The 17,801-nt window shown below is 36.8% G+C and overlaps 4 protein-coding genes across 8 annotated transcripts; 1 reads left to right on the top strand and 3 right to left on the bottom strand.

The window, feature by feature from the left end:
- Nucleotides 1-1,112: 1,112 nt before the first annotated feature.
- On the bottom strand, nt 1,113-3,562 carry LOC104741648 (DNA-damage-repair/toleration protein 111). The gene is made up of 2 exons (XM_010462543.2): nt 2,508-3,562; nt 1,113-1,597 (listed from the first exon to the last, which is right to left on the bottom strand). Exons 1-2 carry the CDS (start codon nt 3,342-3,344, stop codon nt 1,304-1,306), a joined length of 1,131 nt encoding a protein of 376 aa, XP_010460845.1. The 5' UTR covers nt 3,345-3,562; the 3' UTR covers nt 1,113-1,303.
- A 15-nt stretch (nt 3,563-3,577) lies between these two features.
- On the top strand, nt 3,578-5,538 carry LOC104741647 (uncharacterized). 3 transcript variants are annotated; one of them, XM_010462540.3, is made up of 5 exons: nt 3,578-3,716; nt 4,029-4,118; nt 4,366-4,523; nt 4,782-4,857; nt 5,117-5,538. In XM_010462540.3, exons 2-5 carry the CDS (start codon nt 4,031-4,033, stop codon nt 5,296-5,298), a joined length of 504 nt encoding a protein of 167 aa, XP_010460842.2. In that variant the 5' UTR covers nt 3,578-3,716; nt 4,029-4,030; the 3' UTR covers nt 5,299-5,538. The 3 variants fall into 3 exon arrangements, with proteins under 3 accessions (XP_010460842.2, XP_010460843.2, XP_010460844.2); XM_010462541.3 differs by having other exon boundaries at nt 3,604-3,661; XM_010462542.3 differs by lacking the exon at nt 3,578-3,716 and adding an exon at nt 3,738-3,923.
- Nucleotides 5,539-5,913: 375 nt separating this feature from the next.
- Nucleotides 5,914-7,353, bottom strand: LOC104741646 (uncharacterized). The gene is made up of 3 exons (XM_010462539.2): nt 7,021-7,353; nt 6,824-6,902; nt 5,914-6,720 (listed from the first exon to the last, which is right to left on the bottom strand). Exons 1-3 carry the CDS (start codon nt 7,216-7,218, stop codon nt 6,050-6,052), a joined length of 948 nt encoding a protein of 315 aa, XP_010460841.2. The 5' UTR covers nt 7,219-7,353; the 3' UTR covers nt 5,914-6,049.
- A 102-nt stretch (nt 7,354-7,455) lies between these two features.
- On the bottom strand, nt 7,456-14,980 carry LOC104741645 (uncharacterized). Of its 3 annotated transcripts, none has more exons than XM_010462538.3 (20): nt 14,863-14,980; nt 14,613-14,715; nt 13,812-13,915; nt 13,375-13,461; nt 13,179-13,254; nt 13,017-13,091; nt 12,848-12,901; nt 12,429-12,488; nt 11,934-12,050; nt 11,685-11,779; nt 11,387-11,586; nt 10,935-11,032; nt 10,737-10,840; nt 10,492-10,660; nt 10,289-10,417; nt 9,821-9,903; nt 9,354-9,495; nt 8,885-8,914; nt 8,588-8,658; nt 7,456-8,473 (listed from the first exon to the last, which is right to left on the bottom strand). In XM_010462538.3, exons 2-20 carry the CDS (start codon nt 14,649-14,651, stop codon nt 7,792-7,794), a joined length of 2,415 nt encoding a protein of 804 aa, XP_010460840.2. In that variant the 5' UTR covers nt 14,652-14,715; nt 14,863-14,980; the 3' UTR covers nt 7,456-7,791. The 3 variants fall into 3 exon arrangements, with proteins under 3 accessions (XP_010460840.2, XP_019091836.2, XP_010460839.2); XM_019236291.2 differs by adding an exon at nt 14,440-14,533 and having other exon boundaries at nt 14,613-14,883; XM_010462537.3 differs by having other exon boundaries at nt 14,613-14,954.
- Nucleotides 14,981-17,801: the final 2,821 nt, after the last annotated feature.

The following is a 17,801-nucleotide window of genomic DNA, read 5'->3' as shown; positions in this document are numbered from 1 at the left end:
CAACATCTTTGACAGTTAGTCCAGCAAAAAGTTGACATCTTTGACACATAATCCAGCAAGAAGATGATGTTGAACGGAAGAAGCTATTTTTGTTGGTGAAAAATGAAAAAAAAAAAAAAAAAGAGAGAAACGATTATGAAAATGGTGAAGAGAACAAATAGAAGAGAGGAAATGAGGGAAGTAAAAAAATTGTGTCAGCTAGGTAAATGTAAATGTAAAGAGACTACAAAATTGCTTTTGACAAAACCTATAAAACGATACATTTTCTGATTGGCTAATTTGTTTTATGTGACTATTTGTTTAAAACCATTGTTGTTTAGATATTAATGTCTTTCAAATATGGTGGAGATATTTGAAAACCATTGTTGGAGTAGTTATTCGGAAAATGTTTAAACAAATATGTTATTCGGAAAATGTTTAAACAACAAAAATGTTAAAGAGACTTACTGAAAACCATGCCACCATTCCTCCTCAAGGTAAAATTTGAAAGATATTAATGACTATTAATTTCTTTAAAATGTCTTTCAAATTTTAGAATTCCGTCGAAGATATTTTAGTTCTAAAATTACACGAAAATAATGTTTAGGAATACCATTAGAGTTTGGTCTAACGGTTTCATTTTGAGCTAGTATTTTTTTGCGCGTCCGATATTTTATATACTCTCCGCCTACAACAACAATTAATGGAAGACAAACCATAAAATCTCTTTTGCTTTGCATACATAAATAGAGTGTGTAATGTATTACTTTAAGATTATCATTTTGTCAACTAACGTAGTAAATATTGGTATATATATTTATCTATGTAAATACTATATATATATATATATATTTTAAATAGGTAATCAACATAAAATCACACTTCAAATAAATAGCAATTGCTAGCAGTCTTTTGGGACTGTTCTCATAAATATATTAACACTCTTTTGGGCCTAGTAGCCCAGTTTATAATAGCTCGAATTGGATATCCCGACCCACTAGTATCCTTCACACTATCGCATCATGTTTACTTTTTTTTTGTCAATCTCGCATCATGTTTACTATATACATTAATCGAGTAATGAAATATAATCGATTTGACTAACTAAAATGCAAAATAGAAACATGATCAAAAGAAGAGGAACATTTCTTCATCATTAACGAAGCTACTTTAATCAACAATAAACAGATAGATCCCAAAAGTTTCTAAAGTACTTTACAAATGTTTTTAAAACCTCATCTATTATGGTTTATTTTTTCCTCTATCAAGAATCTCTTATAGAAGAAGAAGAAGATGCAGTGTGTTTCTTGGGAGTTGTTGTCAGCTAATAGCCAGGGATTTCACCTGGAACTGGAGCCAACTCGTTCTTACTGAATTTCTCCTCATCATAAAACGTTGCACGCACGGTCCTTCCTCCAAAGTATCTCCCATCGAGATCCACAAGGGCTTTAGTTGTTTCCTCGGGTCTTGAAAACTGAACAAAGATTCTGACTGCTTCGTGTACAGGGAAATCCTTTTCAGTGATCTCAAATATCAGTACACGAGTGACTGTACCGTATTTGCCACACTCGCCTCCTACCTCGTCTTCTAGCTCATCATCTACTTCTCCTGGCCCAACCTTTAGGTGGAGATAAAACAGGTGATCGGTCAATCAGAATTGCAGAGCCTAAATAAACGAGAAAAGAATCACAAGAGTAATGGCTCGCTATGCATTCACTCATACCAATAATTCTATGGTAATAGTAAAGAAACGTTTCATATAGAAAAAGATGTGAGAGCTATTACAGTATCCTAAAACCAATAAAATCTCCTTCAGTCACATGCCAACTCTCAGGTTTCATTTGTGAACTCTTTAGCATTTGGCAATCCTATCCTGAGAGCTCAAGTTAGGCTAGCCTCAAAAACCAAAAATCCCAAATGCCTATTAGACTGTTCGAGGGGGAAGATATTGTAACTTGTGCATCTAAAACGTTCTTTCCAATCTTAAATTTGTAACAACCTAGCAGTTCACTAGACTAACATAACATATGTAACATTATGATAAAGAAGCTCCACCAACAAAGAATTTTCATCACAAAAATGCCAAAGCTTTTAATTTCAGGATATCTTGCCAGAAAGAAGTATCACAAAGGCTCCAGTTATCCCGTGGCAGACCATTACTCAATTCCATTTACACACAGATATCTTTGTCTACAGTATGCCAATATGCCCTCATATTCAATCCCCAAAAAAAACAAGTATAGGTTTGGATTTATTCATTTAAGATGCTACCAGCAATTTGAAGTAAACATATCTAAACTAAGAACCACATCAAATGCTAGAATACAGCAAATATCATTCTCACCCAAAATCCTAGAAAACCGTTCTAAATCATAGTAGCAAAGTGTGTCCTTATACAAGAACACTAGAACAATGAGATTCTAAGCTAACTTTGGCACATCATACTGAATCAACTAGACTGTGGCGGCACGTCAAAATCTGAAGTCAAAGAATGCATACGTTCAAGAGGGTGTATTAAAGCAGCATACCATGTTTCTAAGAAGCAGAACCCTGGTTGGTTCACCATTGATATTAACACTCTTAACCTTCTTCTCCACAGACTTGTGTTCACTAGCATTCACAATCACACCAGCTCTACGATCAGTCTTCTTAGCCATCAACGGCGTAGTGATACCTTGCTCTGATTTCCCAAGCCCTTGTCCCTGTTTCCATCCCATCTTTGCCATCATCCTCTGAGCAGCTGTCATCTGCCCACCTGCTCCAACTCCTAACCCACTCGTCTCCGATTTCCCAATACTAAACCCGTCAACATTCCCAGGCGGAGGAGACGAAGATCTCCGCTTCCCACCACCGCTCATAGCTGCGCGTCTCTTCCACGCTTCCTCGCCTGAGATATTCAACCGAGTCGGATCACTGTTATCTCTCTCTCTCTCCTTCTCCCTCTCTTCCCTTTCCCTCTTATCTCTCTCCTCTTCCTCTTGCCTTCTCTTATCCAGCTCTCGCTTCATCTCAGCTTCCATAGCTTTCCTCTTCGTCTCCCTTTTATACTCCTCGTAATCGTTAGGTCTCGCTGGATCGTACTCTTCGATCACAGATGATGTCACACCGATCAATGCTGGCTGCGAAGATGCTGACTCTATCGCCGGAGTAATCAACGAAGGAGGAGGCTTGTAGGGTGACGACGACACGACAGGTTTGGGTTTGTTTGAAGGTCTTAGAATCGTTTGCGTCGGAGCAAAAGCCGGTGGTTTGCGAAGCGTAGGCGGAGCCATTTTGGTATTGCTTGACCAGACGGAGGAGGAGTTGCCGCTGGGTTTCTCATCATCGGACGGTGGTGGAAGGTCTCCGTATAACCCACCAAGCATTTTTTCCGCCGTCGGTGAAGTGAAATTTCCCCACTCTCAGCTCTTGATTTCACGGTTTGGTTTCAATTGGAAAGATCTGCTCAAAATTAGGGTTTTTAATTTTTCCGATCAAGTTGTTTTTTTTTAAAAATAATACCAAATAAATAAATAAAAAGCTTATTACTGTAAAAAAAAAAAAAAAAATTAAAACCGACTTTACAAAAAGAGAAATAAATAAATAAATATTTAGCAATCTCGTAGTGAATTGTTTCTGGGTTATTTACAAATCTTGCATTAGAAGCCAACGTTTGTAATTTGATCTGTGGGATAAACCCTAGGAAAGTCTTGTTTTTTTTTTTTTTTTTCCCCGTCTTCTTGCGTTTAATTCTTCAGGTACGATTTAATTCCAGATTTGGGTTTTATTTTTCTATGATCGAGAAACTTCGAGGAGCCACCAAATCTCCAGATTTTTTTGCATCTAGTTTTCTCTGCTTCTTCTTTACAAAAAAATAAAAATAAAAATCTACGCGACTTTGAAGCAAATTATTTTAGGGTTTTTTTCCTTAATCGAATTTTAAAGCTGGTGAATTGAATATATACGTATGATTGTTGTTTAAAGCCTTGATTTTGAGTGTTTGATTTCTCTAGTGGTGTGTTGAAATGGATAAAGGGTTTAATCTTTGGATTTGTTCTTTCTTTTTGCAGATATGGTTGTGATGAATCCCTCGTTGTGTGTTGGTACACAACCGCTTGTGTACCTCCCTCCTCCTCGCCTGAATCATTTTTCCAGTAATGGTATATGTCTCTACAATGTATTGTTCTACAAATTTCAACAGATATGTTGGGGTTCTTGTTTGCTTTTACTAGCACTTAGTTTATAATGGATTCCTTATTGAAATAATTGAAGAAACGAGAGTTGTTATTATTGATGTCTGAGAATTGAATCCTCACCTAGTGTCGTATCATTGATCCTTTCTTAGTCCGTTCTTCTAATTTTGAATGAAGTCTAAAGCTCTTGTTCTACTCGTCCTCTGTGACACAGGAAACTTTCATAGGCGTTATCCTACAACAGTTTCTATGCAACGCCAACCGTGGAGCCAGAGAAAATTTCCTTCTGTCCACGCAGTTGGAACGCGTGCAGTGCAACCTGTTGTCGTCTCTAAGAAGAAAAGATCTGTCTTTATATGTAACTCTGCGCTGGTATGTTCTCTTTGTTTTGTTACTTGTGAGTTAGTTCCATCTCTTTGCTTTTACTGTTTCTATCTTAAGTTCCTGTGTTTGAACTCTTTAGCTGTTGGGATAACTTATTGATTTGCATGTCATCATACACCATTTTGCTTTTTTGATGAAAAGAAGATCCTTTTGCTCTTGTGGTCAATAGTTTATTTCTCCGGTATTATGTTACTAGGTGTCTCTTAATAGCTAGCTGTTTACGTATTCTGATTGATTTTGCTGCAGAATTCAAAATGCAGTCAAGGGCAAACACAGACAGTTACACGGCAATCACCAACGATCACACAAGCTCCTACTCATGGTAAATCATTGCATCCTTCTCCTTGTTAACTGTATTGATGTGCGTTTTCATGTTGAGGAAACTATTTTGTGTTTCAAGTAAACAAGAATGGCTTTAAACTATATGATCTCTTACGAGTCTAGCAAATATTGAACTGTTTTTTAGAATTCATATTGTGGCTTGCTATGGTTCTTATTCTAGTTCCTAAAACCAAGATGGACTGGTCTGTTCTAGTTGGTATCTTCAGAACTTAATTTTTTAGCATTTGCGTAAATATCAGGAAAAGAGAAATCCCCAAAGCTTGATGACGGTGGAAATGGGTTCCGGCCTCGGGATGATGGCGGTGGTGGTGGTGGCGGAGGTGGTGGTGGGAGCTCTTCAGGTGAATTCTTCCTTTTCGGGTTTCTTTTGTTCATGGGATACTTGAAAGATTTGGAGGGCGAACATGAAAACAACCATTAAAGGGGTGTGGGGAAAACATGAATGCAGAACAGACAATTCCTAAGACAAGTATTCTCCAAGAGAAATCGTGTATCTGAGACGATAGATTCTAGTACTAGCAATAGGCACAGATCTTATGTTTTCTCAGTTGTGTTATGAATCAGATTCTTGTTCCTTGACACAGACAAAGCTCATCTTACACAAATGTTCGAACTATGCAACCATTAATGACTTAAAAATTTACTCTTCTTTTGTTTAAAAGTTTGCCATCAGACTATTCTTTTTTGGGAGATGCAGAGAAATCACAAATGAGTGACTTAAAAATTTACTCTTCTTCTTTTGTTTAAAAGTTTGCAAGACTTGCGAAATGTTCATTACCGGCAATTGCAAAAGAGACGCCACTTAAAAAACAATTTGACTCACTTGCCTATTGAATGTGATCAAGTCATCATTTTATTATCTTAGAAGATTTGTATATTATATAGCGAAAGTAATTGATTTGTGTTATGTATAAACTATTCGTATCACACACCGAAGAGATAGAATAGAATTGATAACTGCAAAACAGTTACTTATGTATGTGTGTGTCTCCACATTGGGTTGTCTTCTAGAGACGTGTCCCTTAGTCAAAGTGTGTCATGTAAACCTATAAATACAGTTTATATATCTGATAAAAGAGTGTGGTTTTACATTGAGTGTAAAACTAAGTACAGAGAGAGAGACAAAAACAGAGTAAAATCTGTGTTGTCCAATCCTCAACAACTTTGAGAATTCAAAGTAGTCTTACATTGCCGTCCTTCGTCGGCGGGTAATGCAGGCTACGGCTGATCTTCATCGGTTGTGCCGGATTTGGCATATGATAAGTTTGTGCCTGATTTTGCGTAAGATAAGGTTGGTATGCTTGCTGGAACATGATACCTGGTTGCTGCTGCATCAATTGTAGTTGTTGTTGCCGCTGCATCATTTGTAGTTGTTGTTGTTGCTGCATCATTTGTAGGTGGTGTGGTTGCATCGTTTGAGGATATGGCAGCATCGGTTGCGGAGGCCGCAACTGCGGAGCACCATACTCAAACTTTGATGGGACACGCCAGTTTCGGTTTCGCATTGGTAAAGGCTGTACAACCTTTGATTTACTGGTTAAACAGCATAGAAAAGAACGTATTTTTTGTAGCAATGTCTTCTTCTTCGGCTGCTTCATCTTCCCTTGGAATTCACGTTCCATGGGTTTAGGATCATAATATGAACTAGCAGAGTCAGAAGAAGAAGAAGAAGTTTCATCTTCATCGTCGCTCTTTACATCATCATCTTCAATCTGGTACTTAACTGAGAAGAGCTCTGTTTCTTTGCCACATTTATTAAGTTTACGAACTAGAGCCATAGGCTCTACGTCACCTGTGACTGTCATGAGCCCTTTTTCGCTGTCGTACTCCACTTCGTTTACACCTGTTTTCATTGGAAACAAAAGTATTAAGAATCATCTCATGTTATAAGACTTATATATGAATCAAGAAGTACTTCAAAAGTAAGTTGGACTTTTTCTTATTACCAGATAAACTCTTCAACTTGATGCGTGCTTTTTTTTGGCAACCGGTGCAACACTTTAGATCGACTCTTAGTATGCAAGTCTGCAAAATTTACACAAGCTAATCATTAGCAACTGAAGAGAGAGAGAGAGAGGGTGATAGATAGATATAATATAGATAGACTGAGACTTGAGAGATTGAGAGAGAGAAGAGGAAATACTCCGACGGATTGGTTTGGGTCCGCCATTGTGAAGGAAGCTTGGTGAAAAGAAGAAGAAGAAAACCCTAAACTGAAACTCAATAGAGAAAAATAAGATCTGTACAATAGGCACCGTAAAATCATTTTTAGACAAGGGAGAATCCATAAACTTTCCATAATTAACGAATTTAACATTAACAAGTTAAGGTAATGATACATTTATTTTCTTTGATAATGTCGGTTTCCATATTCGAAGAATCTGCCAATTTCAAGACCTGCCTTCTCCATATTTTTACCAAGTGAAAGCTCAGAGTCGGAGGATAAATTATATTTATGAGTTCTCATTCTTACATCATTTGAACTCAAGCTAACGACAAAAGTTCGTTTAGTGACTTGATGATACCATTTAACAGGAACGGGAAATGGGAAATTCGCAAAGTGACTTAGTCGGGAAAGTTGATAGGCAAAAAGATGAAAGTATCATATCTGTTGCGGCACGGGAGCAACAACTTTACAACACACTTGATCTTGATGTGTCTAGGAGGTAAAAAAACTCAAACTAATAAGTATGAAAAAGCTTGTAACAATTTTTTTAGGTCGACAATAATGTTTTGAATAATAGAGACCGGATTTAGAAATGTTACAATGAAGAGTAAAAACAACAAACAAGGAAAAGAAAAAAATAATATAATAAATTGTACCCAAAACAGACTAAGGCCTCAACCAAAAGCATCAGCAGGAACTTGTTTTGCTAGTTAAAGAGACCCGGTTGTGTAAAGCCCTTAACGCAAGCTACACCTTCTCGGGTTCCTTCACAGCTTCTTTGGTTTCTTTGACATCTGCTGCAACCTCTGTTTCTTTCGTTTCCTGGGGGCTTTTAAGTTCAGAGCATTCAGCATCCGCATGCGTTTCAGCAGGACCGAGATCTCTCAAGTTCTCGGTTATTGCAGTACCACTTGCTTTTGCTGAGCTCTCAGTGTGTTCCACATCACTAGCTTTCGGTGAGCTCTCAGTGGGTTCAACACCACTCCCATCTGGCAACTTCTCTTTGGTTTCATTGCCCGATGCACCTGGTGAATCCTCAGCACTTTTGTTATCAGTATCATCGCCATTGTCCTCTTTTTCAATTTGAACATCACCATTGGACAATATAGTAGCTTCATCTGGGTTGGAAGAAGGCGAAGTGGACTCAGAGGTCTCTCTCCATTCAACCCAAGCAGGTGACTTTTCGGGTTCTGGTTCACTAGGGTTTTCAGAAGGATGCTTTGATGTAGGATCCTCTGTTTCCATATCAACAGATGGGGAAGAGGCTGCAGTGTCGTTGAATTCATCGCCTTCACCTATGACGACATCACCATCCTCACCATCTCCATCAGCATTGGGTGAAGGGGACGCAATTGAGCTCACTGAGCGCTCATTCGCAGCTTTATCATCATCAAATGCAAACCAGTTTGAATTTGTGAAGAGAGAATCACTACAACGACACCATGTTATATTTCGTAAGTTAAGGGATCGCATCAACCATATATGAATATGATGCGAATCGATGGTTTAATTTCTACCAGAAAAGAAAAGTTGAACTCGTTACCTCTCCTGATCATCTCCAAGACGCAAGGAAGATATGACGACTTCTGCAGATTCATCATCAAAGTAGACATCCTGCACATAGACATTATAAGAGGTTTTAAACATATCACTAGAAGTTTCATCATATTGGGTGGCTTAGACAAACAGGCACATGAGTCGTAACAAAAATTTGGGCGAGTTTTCAGCAAAAAAATAGCATAGAAAGGAGGAAAGGAAAGAAGTTAAAAACTTCTTCCTACTTGTTCCAAAACGAAAGTCAAGTTTTAATTCCAAAAGATAAGGAAAAGACTAAATATACCTCATCATCGCGCTCCATAGAGCCTTGGGCCTGCAGTGGAATAATAAAAATGTAAATGGTAGAACCAGTGTATTATGAGGAAGGTAATGCAATGAAAATCAAAAACTCATGCAGAATCCAAGCTACTTCCAGGCTAATTAACTATGATAAAGGAAGAGAAGACGGTTGGAACCCCATGCTAACTAAGCAGAATGATTGAAGAAGATGTGATGGTTTAACTATCCATCAAATACAGAGATTTGTAACTACATTTCAGGAACTATAACAGGAATACAGGCCAACATAAATTATAATAAATAACTAAACAATCCTGAATCGATTCCCTCCTTTGGCTCGAAAGTCAATACCCATGACGTTTCAAGGCTTAATGAAACATGCGGCTAATATCTTTGATAAAAATAATTTTTTTTTATAGAAAATATCACAAGTAGCAGCTATAGCAACTGGCAAGGCAAAACGAGAACATCACCTCATCCATGTCATCGTTGCTGTAAATTCCATATCGAAAGGCCTGGCTCAAATTGTTTGCTAGGGCTGCCACATCATAATCTCTATCGTGGTAATCATCATCATCACTATCTCTACTACGATCATGGAGTGAAGTTGGCCTCCTGTTAAGCAAAAGATATCAGTAAAAAGAATTCTCCATTTACTACACCACCTACCATCACTACAGCCTTCTCATGTATAACATTTATCAACCCCTAAAGAAATTCCCAAATGCAAGCTCTTATTGCCACCTAGTGGAATGTGCAACTTATCATATATCTTGATTGCTATTAAAGCAAAAGCAAATTACACAAATGTGACAAACTTTTGTAAGAGAATCACTGTTTTCAGTATGAACTGGCTTTGGTAATAATTTGAGAACAGAAGCCGGTGTCATAAGTTTCTTTGAGTCTTAAGAAACTCCGTATAAGAGAAAATAATACATACCCGCAGGCCCAAGAGTACACATTTTCCAATGTATTACGCTTTGACAAGACATCTGTCTGCCAGTCCACCCATTTGCTATTTTCCTGGTAAAGAACGTAGCAGAAAAAATCAACAAGATATGAAGAGTTTGATACTAAAGACCAGACCCTACAAGACTAGAATCCCTCTCAATCTTTCACATGCAAACAAGCTATAAAGGAAACATCTCTGGGAGAAATAAAAAAGGAGTAATGCGCTGATCATTTTTTTTTACCATCTGATCTTCTATAAATTCTTACAGAAAGTGTAAGGAAATATCATACTCTCATCCAAAACTCGAGAAAACTACGAATAGCAACTATATATAAGCATATTGAATATTTTCAAGCCCAGTCAATAATTTAGTTCTGCTTCATATCTGCATGAGTACATGAATGGGTAGCAAGCCACTAAAAAAGAATAAATCCCACTAGAGAGATTGTGGTTTACCTGCAAATGAGACTGAATTTCGACATTACTATTAGCTAACTGAAGAAGTTTGTTCGAGATACGAGTCAAATGACCAATATTTCCAGTCCTGAGTGGCTTTCTAGCCTCTGCAGGGACAGTAGGCTGAAGCTGAGACATCATATATAAACCACGTTAGTAACCACTGATGCCAACCCCAGATATTATCAATCAAGTTTCTTCACCTTATCAGAATCACTAGCAGTTAATGTTGAGTCCTTTTCCGCCTTTAGTATACTCCCAATAAGATTGCACTCACTGAGAAGATGGTCAACAAGTTGAGAGTTTTTGCTCTCTAAACATGAGAGAATTACATTCTCTACATGGTGATGCAGAAAATTGTTGTAGGGATACCTGAGACACAATTGCATCACAAATTAGCATGGCAGTCTGCATATCATCAACTAAAATCATGAAGTTCCCCACTTACTCGAAGAACAAGTCCAACACTCTTTTCACCGCCCCAAGTCGAATTACTTCATTTTCTGCTGCTTCACTACCGACGGTGAGTAAGACTGAAATAAACTCTACAATCTAGGAAAACGAAAATTTAAATTATAAACCATTATAACAGTGAAAGATACATTATAACTAGAAAACAAATCATACAAATGAGGATAAGAAATACCTTTAATCTATGTTTTCCAAGAGGTGGTTGTAACTTGCCATACGTTGTTAACAGAATACCCTCAGCAGATGAAACATTCAAAAGCTTAAGTAAATCACCTGCACAGTAGAGAAGCATATTACATATGATACATAGCAGCCAAGAGACTAGTTAACATTGCAAACCACGCAATAAAGCAAAAAGACCTATAAAAGTTGAGAAAGCAAAATGCTATAATGATATTCTTGTACCTCAATGAGAGTCTCTACAAAATTAGAAAAAAAAAAAATACAGTTTCACCAGTTTTCATACCAACAAGTGTGCATAGAATATCTGGTTGTAGGTTCCGAAATCCCACAAAAAAGGCCCAATATTCTTCCTTCCCAACCACATCTCTCACAATAGGGAATATGGTATTCAAGAAGTCAAACAACCACATATGAACATATAATAACCATACTATATTTGCTCACCTAGGCTTCCAAGCATTCCCTCCACTGTCTCAGGATTAGTTGCTATGCTTCCATGGGTTAGTTGACGACCGTATATATGATAAGTCCCCATTGTAAACCTCTTAGGATCCAGCAAAGATATGCATACCGACAATGAATTAACGAGAACAGACTTGGGCCGTGAATCTTCTAAAGTATGTTTCAACAACCTTCCAGTGCAACTGCATAAAATTTTACAGGGAATAAGTTGATTACTTAGAAATTTTCAACAATATCAACGAGTGAATGAAAACAATAGCCAAAGCTGAGAAAAATCTACCTGGGGCTGGAAAGTTTTGTAGCAAGACCAGGGGGTGCGTATCTTGCTACAGTACAAAGAATTTCAGCTGCATTGGCATGTACTTCGGGAGACTCCTACAAAAGTATAACACAAATCTCTGAGATATCAGTAGATAGCATCATAGCAATGCCTGGGATGATAGAATAAAATCTGAAGTAAAGAAGGAAAGCCCTAAGACTAGACATATTGAAAAAAAAAAGTAATCCCATGCAACTGAATGGAACTTACCGAGGAGCCAAACTTATCCACAATCATCTCTAGAACATCTGTATCTTCCACCCACTGCATTGCACTTGTGTAGTTTGAATATAGGTGCTCATCAGTACCAACCAGACGTTTTAAAACCTGAACACCAAGTAATAAGTAAGAGTCTAGGAAACAAGCAATTGAAAGAAAATCTAATGTTTATAACCTCTCGGTATCTCCTACAAGTATTATAACCTTCATTGTTTACAGGCAATAATAATTAATAAAGTCCCTGGTGTAACAGACTAACAATAATAGCTAAACAACAATACGCACCATGAGACAATGATGCGAGCAATATCATAAATTTTCCTATTGTTCTCATCATTATTGCTGGGTCTATTACTATTGTTACGGTAAAAAGATTCATAAATTCTTTAAAGGAGAGGAAAAAATGACATTTTTTTCAACTATTCAGCTCAAGTAGATGTGTAATAAACGTAGAGCAAAAACCAGGAGTTCTAAAAAAAAACCAACCTCCATTATAGATGTAGTACCAATCAAATCAACAAGCTGCTTCAGTATGTCTTGATGATCCTGGTAGCACAACAAAGCCAAGATTAACCATACTGTGAATTAATCTTCAGATGGTTAAGTGGTGTTTAAAGCATTGTGAACTTGTGTACCCGTTATCAAAAACTTTTCAGCAGGGTTCGACTAAATATAGTTGATTAGTAAAAATCTTTTACAATGATTAAACAAACAAACAGATCTTCATCAAAATCTCCGACTATTTAAGACCATTATCTCAAGTTACACAGAAGGTTCAAATTATACAAGAAAGCAGCTAGCTAATGGTTCAATACTCTCAACAAAGATAAGGAAAATACTAATTCTAGCTAAGTTCAATTCATTCTTATAAGGAAAACTTAATCTGGGAAACAAAATCAACTTACTTTTATAAATTGCATGAAAGGAATCGTCTTCCGCACCAGCAAACAAATGACAACCTGGTAAGAGAAAAAGTAAGAGAGCACATGTTGAGGAAACTCTATGGAGCCCTATAAGAGCATGGGAAAGTTCTCAATGAGTTTTCTGAATTAAAAATTGTTGAATGCTGAATACCTTGCTGAAGTACCCGGCAAGCAATGAGTTATGGGTTTCTTTAGCTTCCAAAAACGAAAACAGCAATAACATCAACTGAAAAGAAGGAGATCATGAGAGGTAAGAAAGCCTAGATCCTTAACCATTTAACGAAGTTTTAATATAGGAGAAAGTAATGTCTACCTCCTCATCCTCTACTAGTGTTTTCAGTATCATTTCAATCTCACACGTAAATATTTCACAGGCAATGAAAGGAAACCTACAACATAAAAGAATATCAATTTTTAATTCATCAAACACAATCAGAAGGAAAACAATAAACAATTTCGACTTTTTAATTTTCGATTGATTCTTTTTGGATCATTTATCCAATACTTACTTGAAAGTTCGCTTCTTTTCAACATCCTCGAGAGGCTCCTCTATTATGTACCTAATAAGTTGTTCCACTTGCACTCTTTCTCTCAAGCTGAAATAAGAAAATCCAATAGTCAAGAATGAGTGGGCATTGCCAGTGAAAGCGAATATAATTTAAGAAATGAATTTTGAAAATCATTTGATGCGGAAAATGGCATGTCGCAAAATAGTGTTTGAAAGTAGAAATGTTTTTAGTTGTTGTATATTTAATTAGCAAAGCTTTGGAGGTGAACATCAAAATAAGTGACAGCATTTCCAAGCAATATATTCAACACCCAAAGCCAATGCATTGTCAATTCTAACCTCTACATATGGACAATTGCATTTCTTTTCCTCTCCCAAAAACGGTCATTAAGCATGAAGCATGAAATAGAAAGAAAAAAATGTGGTTACAGAGCATACAAATTCAAGAGTTTTCCGTTCAGGGCTTTGCATTCTTGAATAATCTCATCCTCGTCAAGAAGTTCCTCTAATGTGAAACTATCTTTGTCCAAAATTGCTTCAACCTGCAAAAGAAATCACAAAGCACGAAGACTATGAATAGCGAGCAGCCAGATTCATACAATATGAATAAAAGTCCCACTAGATGAGACAAAAAAGTTACATAAAACTCCACAGAACTATCCCCTTGGAAACGCCAGTATCTCCCTCCTCATCCTCTACTAGTGTTTTCAGTATCATTTCAATTACCCCACCTATGCATTTTTTGATGTCCATTTGAAGGATAAAAGGTCATCACTACAACTACTAAACAATCTGATGACAATTATCAGGGGGAGACTTTCATCGTTCAAAAATATTCTCTAATCACATCGACAAGATTTTCTCTTCACTCTACATTTCACATCCATTGTACAAAACTAGTGTAGGAAATGCAGACTACCAGCAAGACAGTGCTTAAATATCATCAAGAATAAGAAATACAAAGACACTTCTATTACTTCTAAGCCAATAATAAATCAAAACACACAAATCCCTTCACCTCCCTGCAACATATTCGTCTAAAGAAAGAGAGGAAGCTACCAATTACCACAGAAATGAAAACTCAATACATCCGTCCACAACTCCCCAAAAAGCGTTAAATCCATCAACAAGAAAACAAACAGCGAAAACTCTTCTCGTGCCTGATTATTCTCCCACATAAATTACACACACGATCGTTTATAAAAAAAAATTAGGTCAGGGAGAAGAAGAAAAACTCACGGCAGACGCCGTTGATAATCCCGCCATTCGCCAGAACATCTTTGCAGCAACTCAAGAAAACGTCGAAATTGCCTCCGTCCACAGATTCGGAATCTTCGAAACCCTAAGGGCAAATTTTGCCCCGGAAATAAAAAAGGAGAAAGAGTCGATTGGGTAACAAGTAATTCGAAACCCTAGAATCTGTAATCGCTATGCCAAGGAAAAAAAATTCGAATCTGAGATCGAAAGGGAGATGAGCGACGAAGAGAACCTTCAATTGCGGGGGAGGGGTAGTGCTTAGAGATAGATAGAAGAAGGAAAGGAAAAACAAAAAACAAAATATTTATTATTTAAAAAAGCCCCAAAATTAATGTATTTTTGCTATTTACGTCCAAAAGTAGTGTGGTCTATATTCAACATCAACATGCTGGTTAGTTGTGACTTGTGAGAGAAAAATATTTATTATACACCCAAATCTGTGTTATAAACAGACCACATTACTATGTTGACAATATAGTACTAGTAAAAAACAGACCACATTTATTGGATTTTTTCTTCTTTCCTAACAGTGTTTTTGTGGATTAAATTGGGGTGAATTAGGTGAATAACCAAAAAAAAAAATAACAAATAATATAGCCATTAATTTGAAAAAATTAGAAATTTAAGAGTAAGGATAGAGCAAATTATCTTTTTAGGTTTTATGATTTAGGGATAGTGGTGGATGAGGTGGACGGTGGTGGTGCTAGACGGTGGCCCGGTGGTGGTCCGACGAGGCTCGGCGGTAGTACGGCGGTGGTCCGGTGATGGTCAGGCGGTGGTCCGGCGATGGTCAGGCGGTGGTCCGACAGTCGGAGTTGGTGTGATGGTAATAAAAAGTGGTTGTTAGGAAGTAGGGGGTGTGGTTTGTGCTTTGTGGTGGAAGAAGTTAGTATAGTAGGGATAAATATGTATATATTGTATATTATACAGAGAATATAGTAGATTTGTGCTTAGAGTAGTCAGTTAGTTAATTTTGGGTTTTTTTAAAGTCATTCTTGCCAATTACCCATTAAATTGTTGGTAAAATGTTTTTCATAGGAGACCATTAAATCAAGAGAGTTTAAGGGAGGTGTATTGGAACAAAAATTTTAAGAGGATTTTGTGGAGTTTGTATGTTTTGGTGTTTTGAGAGATTTGAGTAGAGTTTTAGGATATTTAAGTAGATTTGTTAGATTTTTTATCTAAATGATTGTTGATTAGGTGAGATTTACGGGAGTGATTTAGGAAGATTTTGGGTGATTGTGAGAATTTTTTTTTAGAATTAAAAAATGTTTTTTTTTTTAGAATTTTTTTGTAGCACTCTGGATGGCTTCAACATTATCGACATTGTAGAAAGAAACTTAACCAAGAACTAACAGAGAATAGTAAGAGCTCAACAACTTCTACATTCGACAATGTTGTGGTTATAGAACATCATACATACAAACAAAATACCTTCATCCTAAATACAACTATACAAGCATAACCTAGAAATATTACAAAACTAAATCCAAAGTGAGAGCTAGAGAGCTTATAATTTCAGCACTTCATGTTTAACGTCATTCGTGAATCAATCTCCTCAACCAATATTGATATATCCTTACACAAGTAGAAGTCCACCTGAATAATCCATATCAAATATCAAACATAACTAAAGAGTAGAAAGAATTGGAGAAGAGAAGTTTGAACCTGAGGGAGAACAAAACTGGGTTTCTCTTCAGTTCCTTTTTGTTTTTGTTCGATGGATCAAGCGAGAGAGAGAGAGACGAGGAGGAAGAGAGAAGAGAAAGCTAAAGAGGTCTACCGCTCGTGGGTTATCTCTCACGATGCAGTTTTTTTTGTAGGCATTTTTCTTTGTTTTGTTTTGTTTTTAATTCCTTCAAATACCACCTCTCGTGGTGTGATTTTTTTTGTTTGTATTTTCCAACTACAAAAGTATCCAAAATCACTCAAAATCCAGAACGTTATTGAGTCGCTTGAGGCTTTGTGAAGCTTTCTTGTGGTCTGGGATTGAGTTTTGATGGTGTAGGAACGGAGATCCGGCGAGAAGCTTTGGGAAAAAAACTAAGCTCGACATGTGCGTCGATCGATGCACTTTGTGTGTCGGTCGATGCAATGCGAGTACGGTGCGATTTGACCTAGAAGTGTTGGTCGATGCTATGTGGAGGTGTCGGTCGATGCAATTAGGGATTTCGTGCAATTTCGAGCATGCATCGGTCGATGCAGTGTTAGTGTGAGTCGATGCAGGTGAACCTTGCATCGGTCGATGCAAGCTTGCGTCAGTTGATGCAACCCCAATTGGTGTCGGTCGATGCAGATGTCCTGGTTTGTTGTTTGTTTGTTGATTGTTGTTTAATGGTTAGAGTTATCTCAATTGCGTGTGTGTATAGCCCAATAGATGAGAGGATTACCTCATTGAGTGTTTATAAATACTCATGCATCTCAATTTGTGTTTGTGGTGCAGGTAAAGGCAAAGTGTGATCGTAGAATCAAGGCAATAAAGAGGAGGATGTTCTAGTGGCTCGATTGGTTGTTGTCTGGCTTCTGTTAGGTTACTAGAAATGAGTCCCTAGAATGTTGCTTAGGATTGCTAGTTCTTCGATTCATCATGTTTAGATTATTGGTTAATTGTTATGTTTTAATAATGGTTATTGGGTTATTGGTTATTTATTGCTTTAATGGTATTGTTTATGTTATCCATTGTTGTGTGATTGTGGTTACGTGGTTAGTGGGTGTGGGACCACTAGTTTAGGTTATTATTATTATTATTAAAAAAACGGGTCGAGTTGTTTCAATATGTCACTATAATATGAAAAAATTTCAAGAAATAAGATTTCTTGCTATAACACGGGTTGAAATTTCAAGAAATATGATATTTCGGATTAAATTAAAGTTCAGAATAATGTTGTTTGGTAGGATTTCTCGGTCAATATGATTTTGACACACATACGTTACATATTTGGTCCTAAAATTAATATGCAGTAAACTACGGGTTAAGTCATAGAATTAACAATCAAAATAAAATTTATAATTTTAAACACTAAACAAATCAAATAAAATTAACAAACAATTTTTTTTATCACAGAACTTGACCCGCATAATCTAGATCTACTATAATAGATTTTACAAAATAAGTGTTATTTTTAAAAGTTATATTCATTATATGATTTCATGACATAGTGTTCCATCCCA

The sequence above is a fragment of the Camelina sativa genome, chromosome 14 (genome assembly GCF_030686135.1).
Source record: "Camelina sativa cultivar CO46 ecotype springtype chromosome 14, ASM3068613v1".
Taxonomy (NCBI): domain Eukaryota; kingdom Viridiplantae; phylum Streptophyta; class Magnoliopsida; order Brassicales; family Brassicaceae; genus Camelina; species Camelina sativa.
Note: the sequence above shows the minus strand (reverse complement) of the source record. Positions and strands in the feature narration are given on the sequence as shown.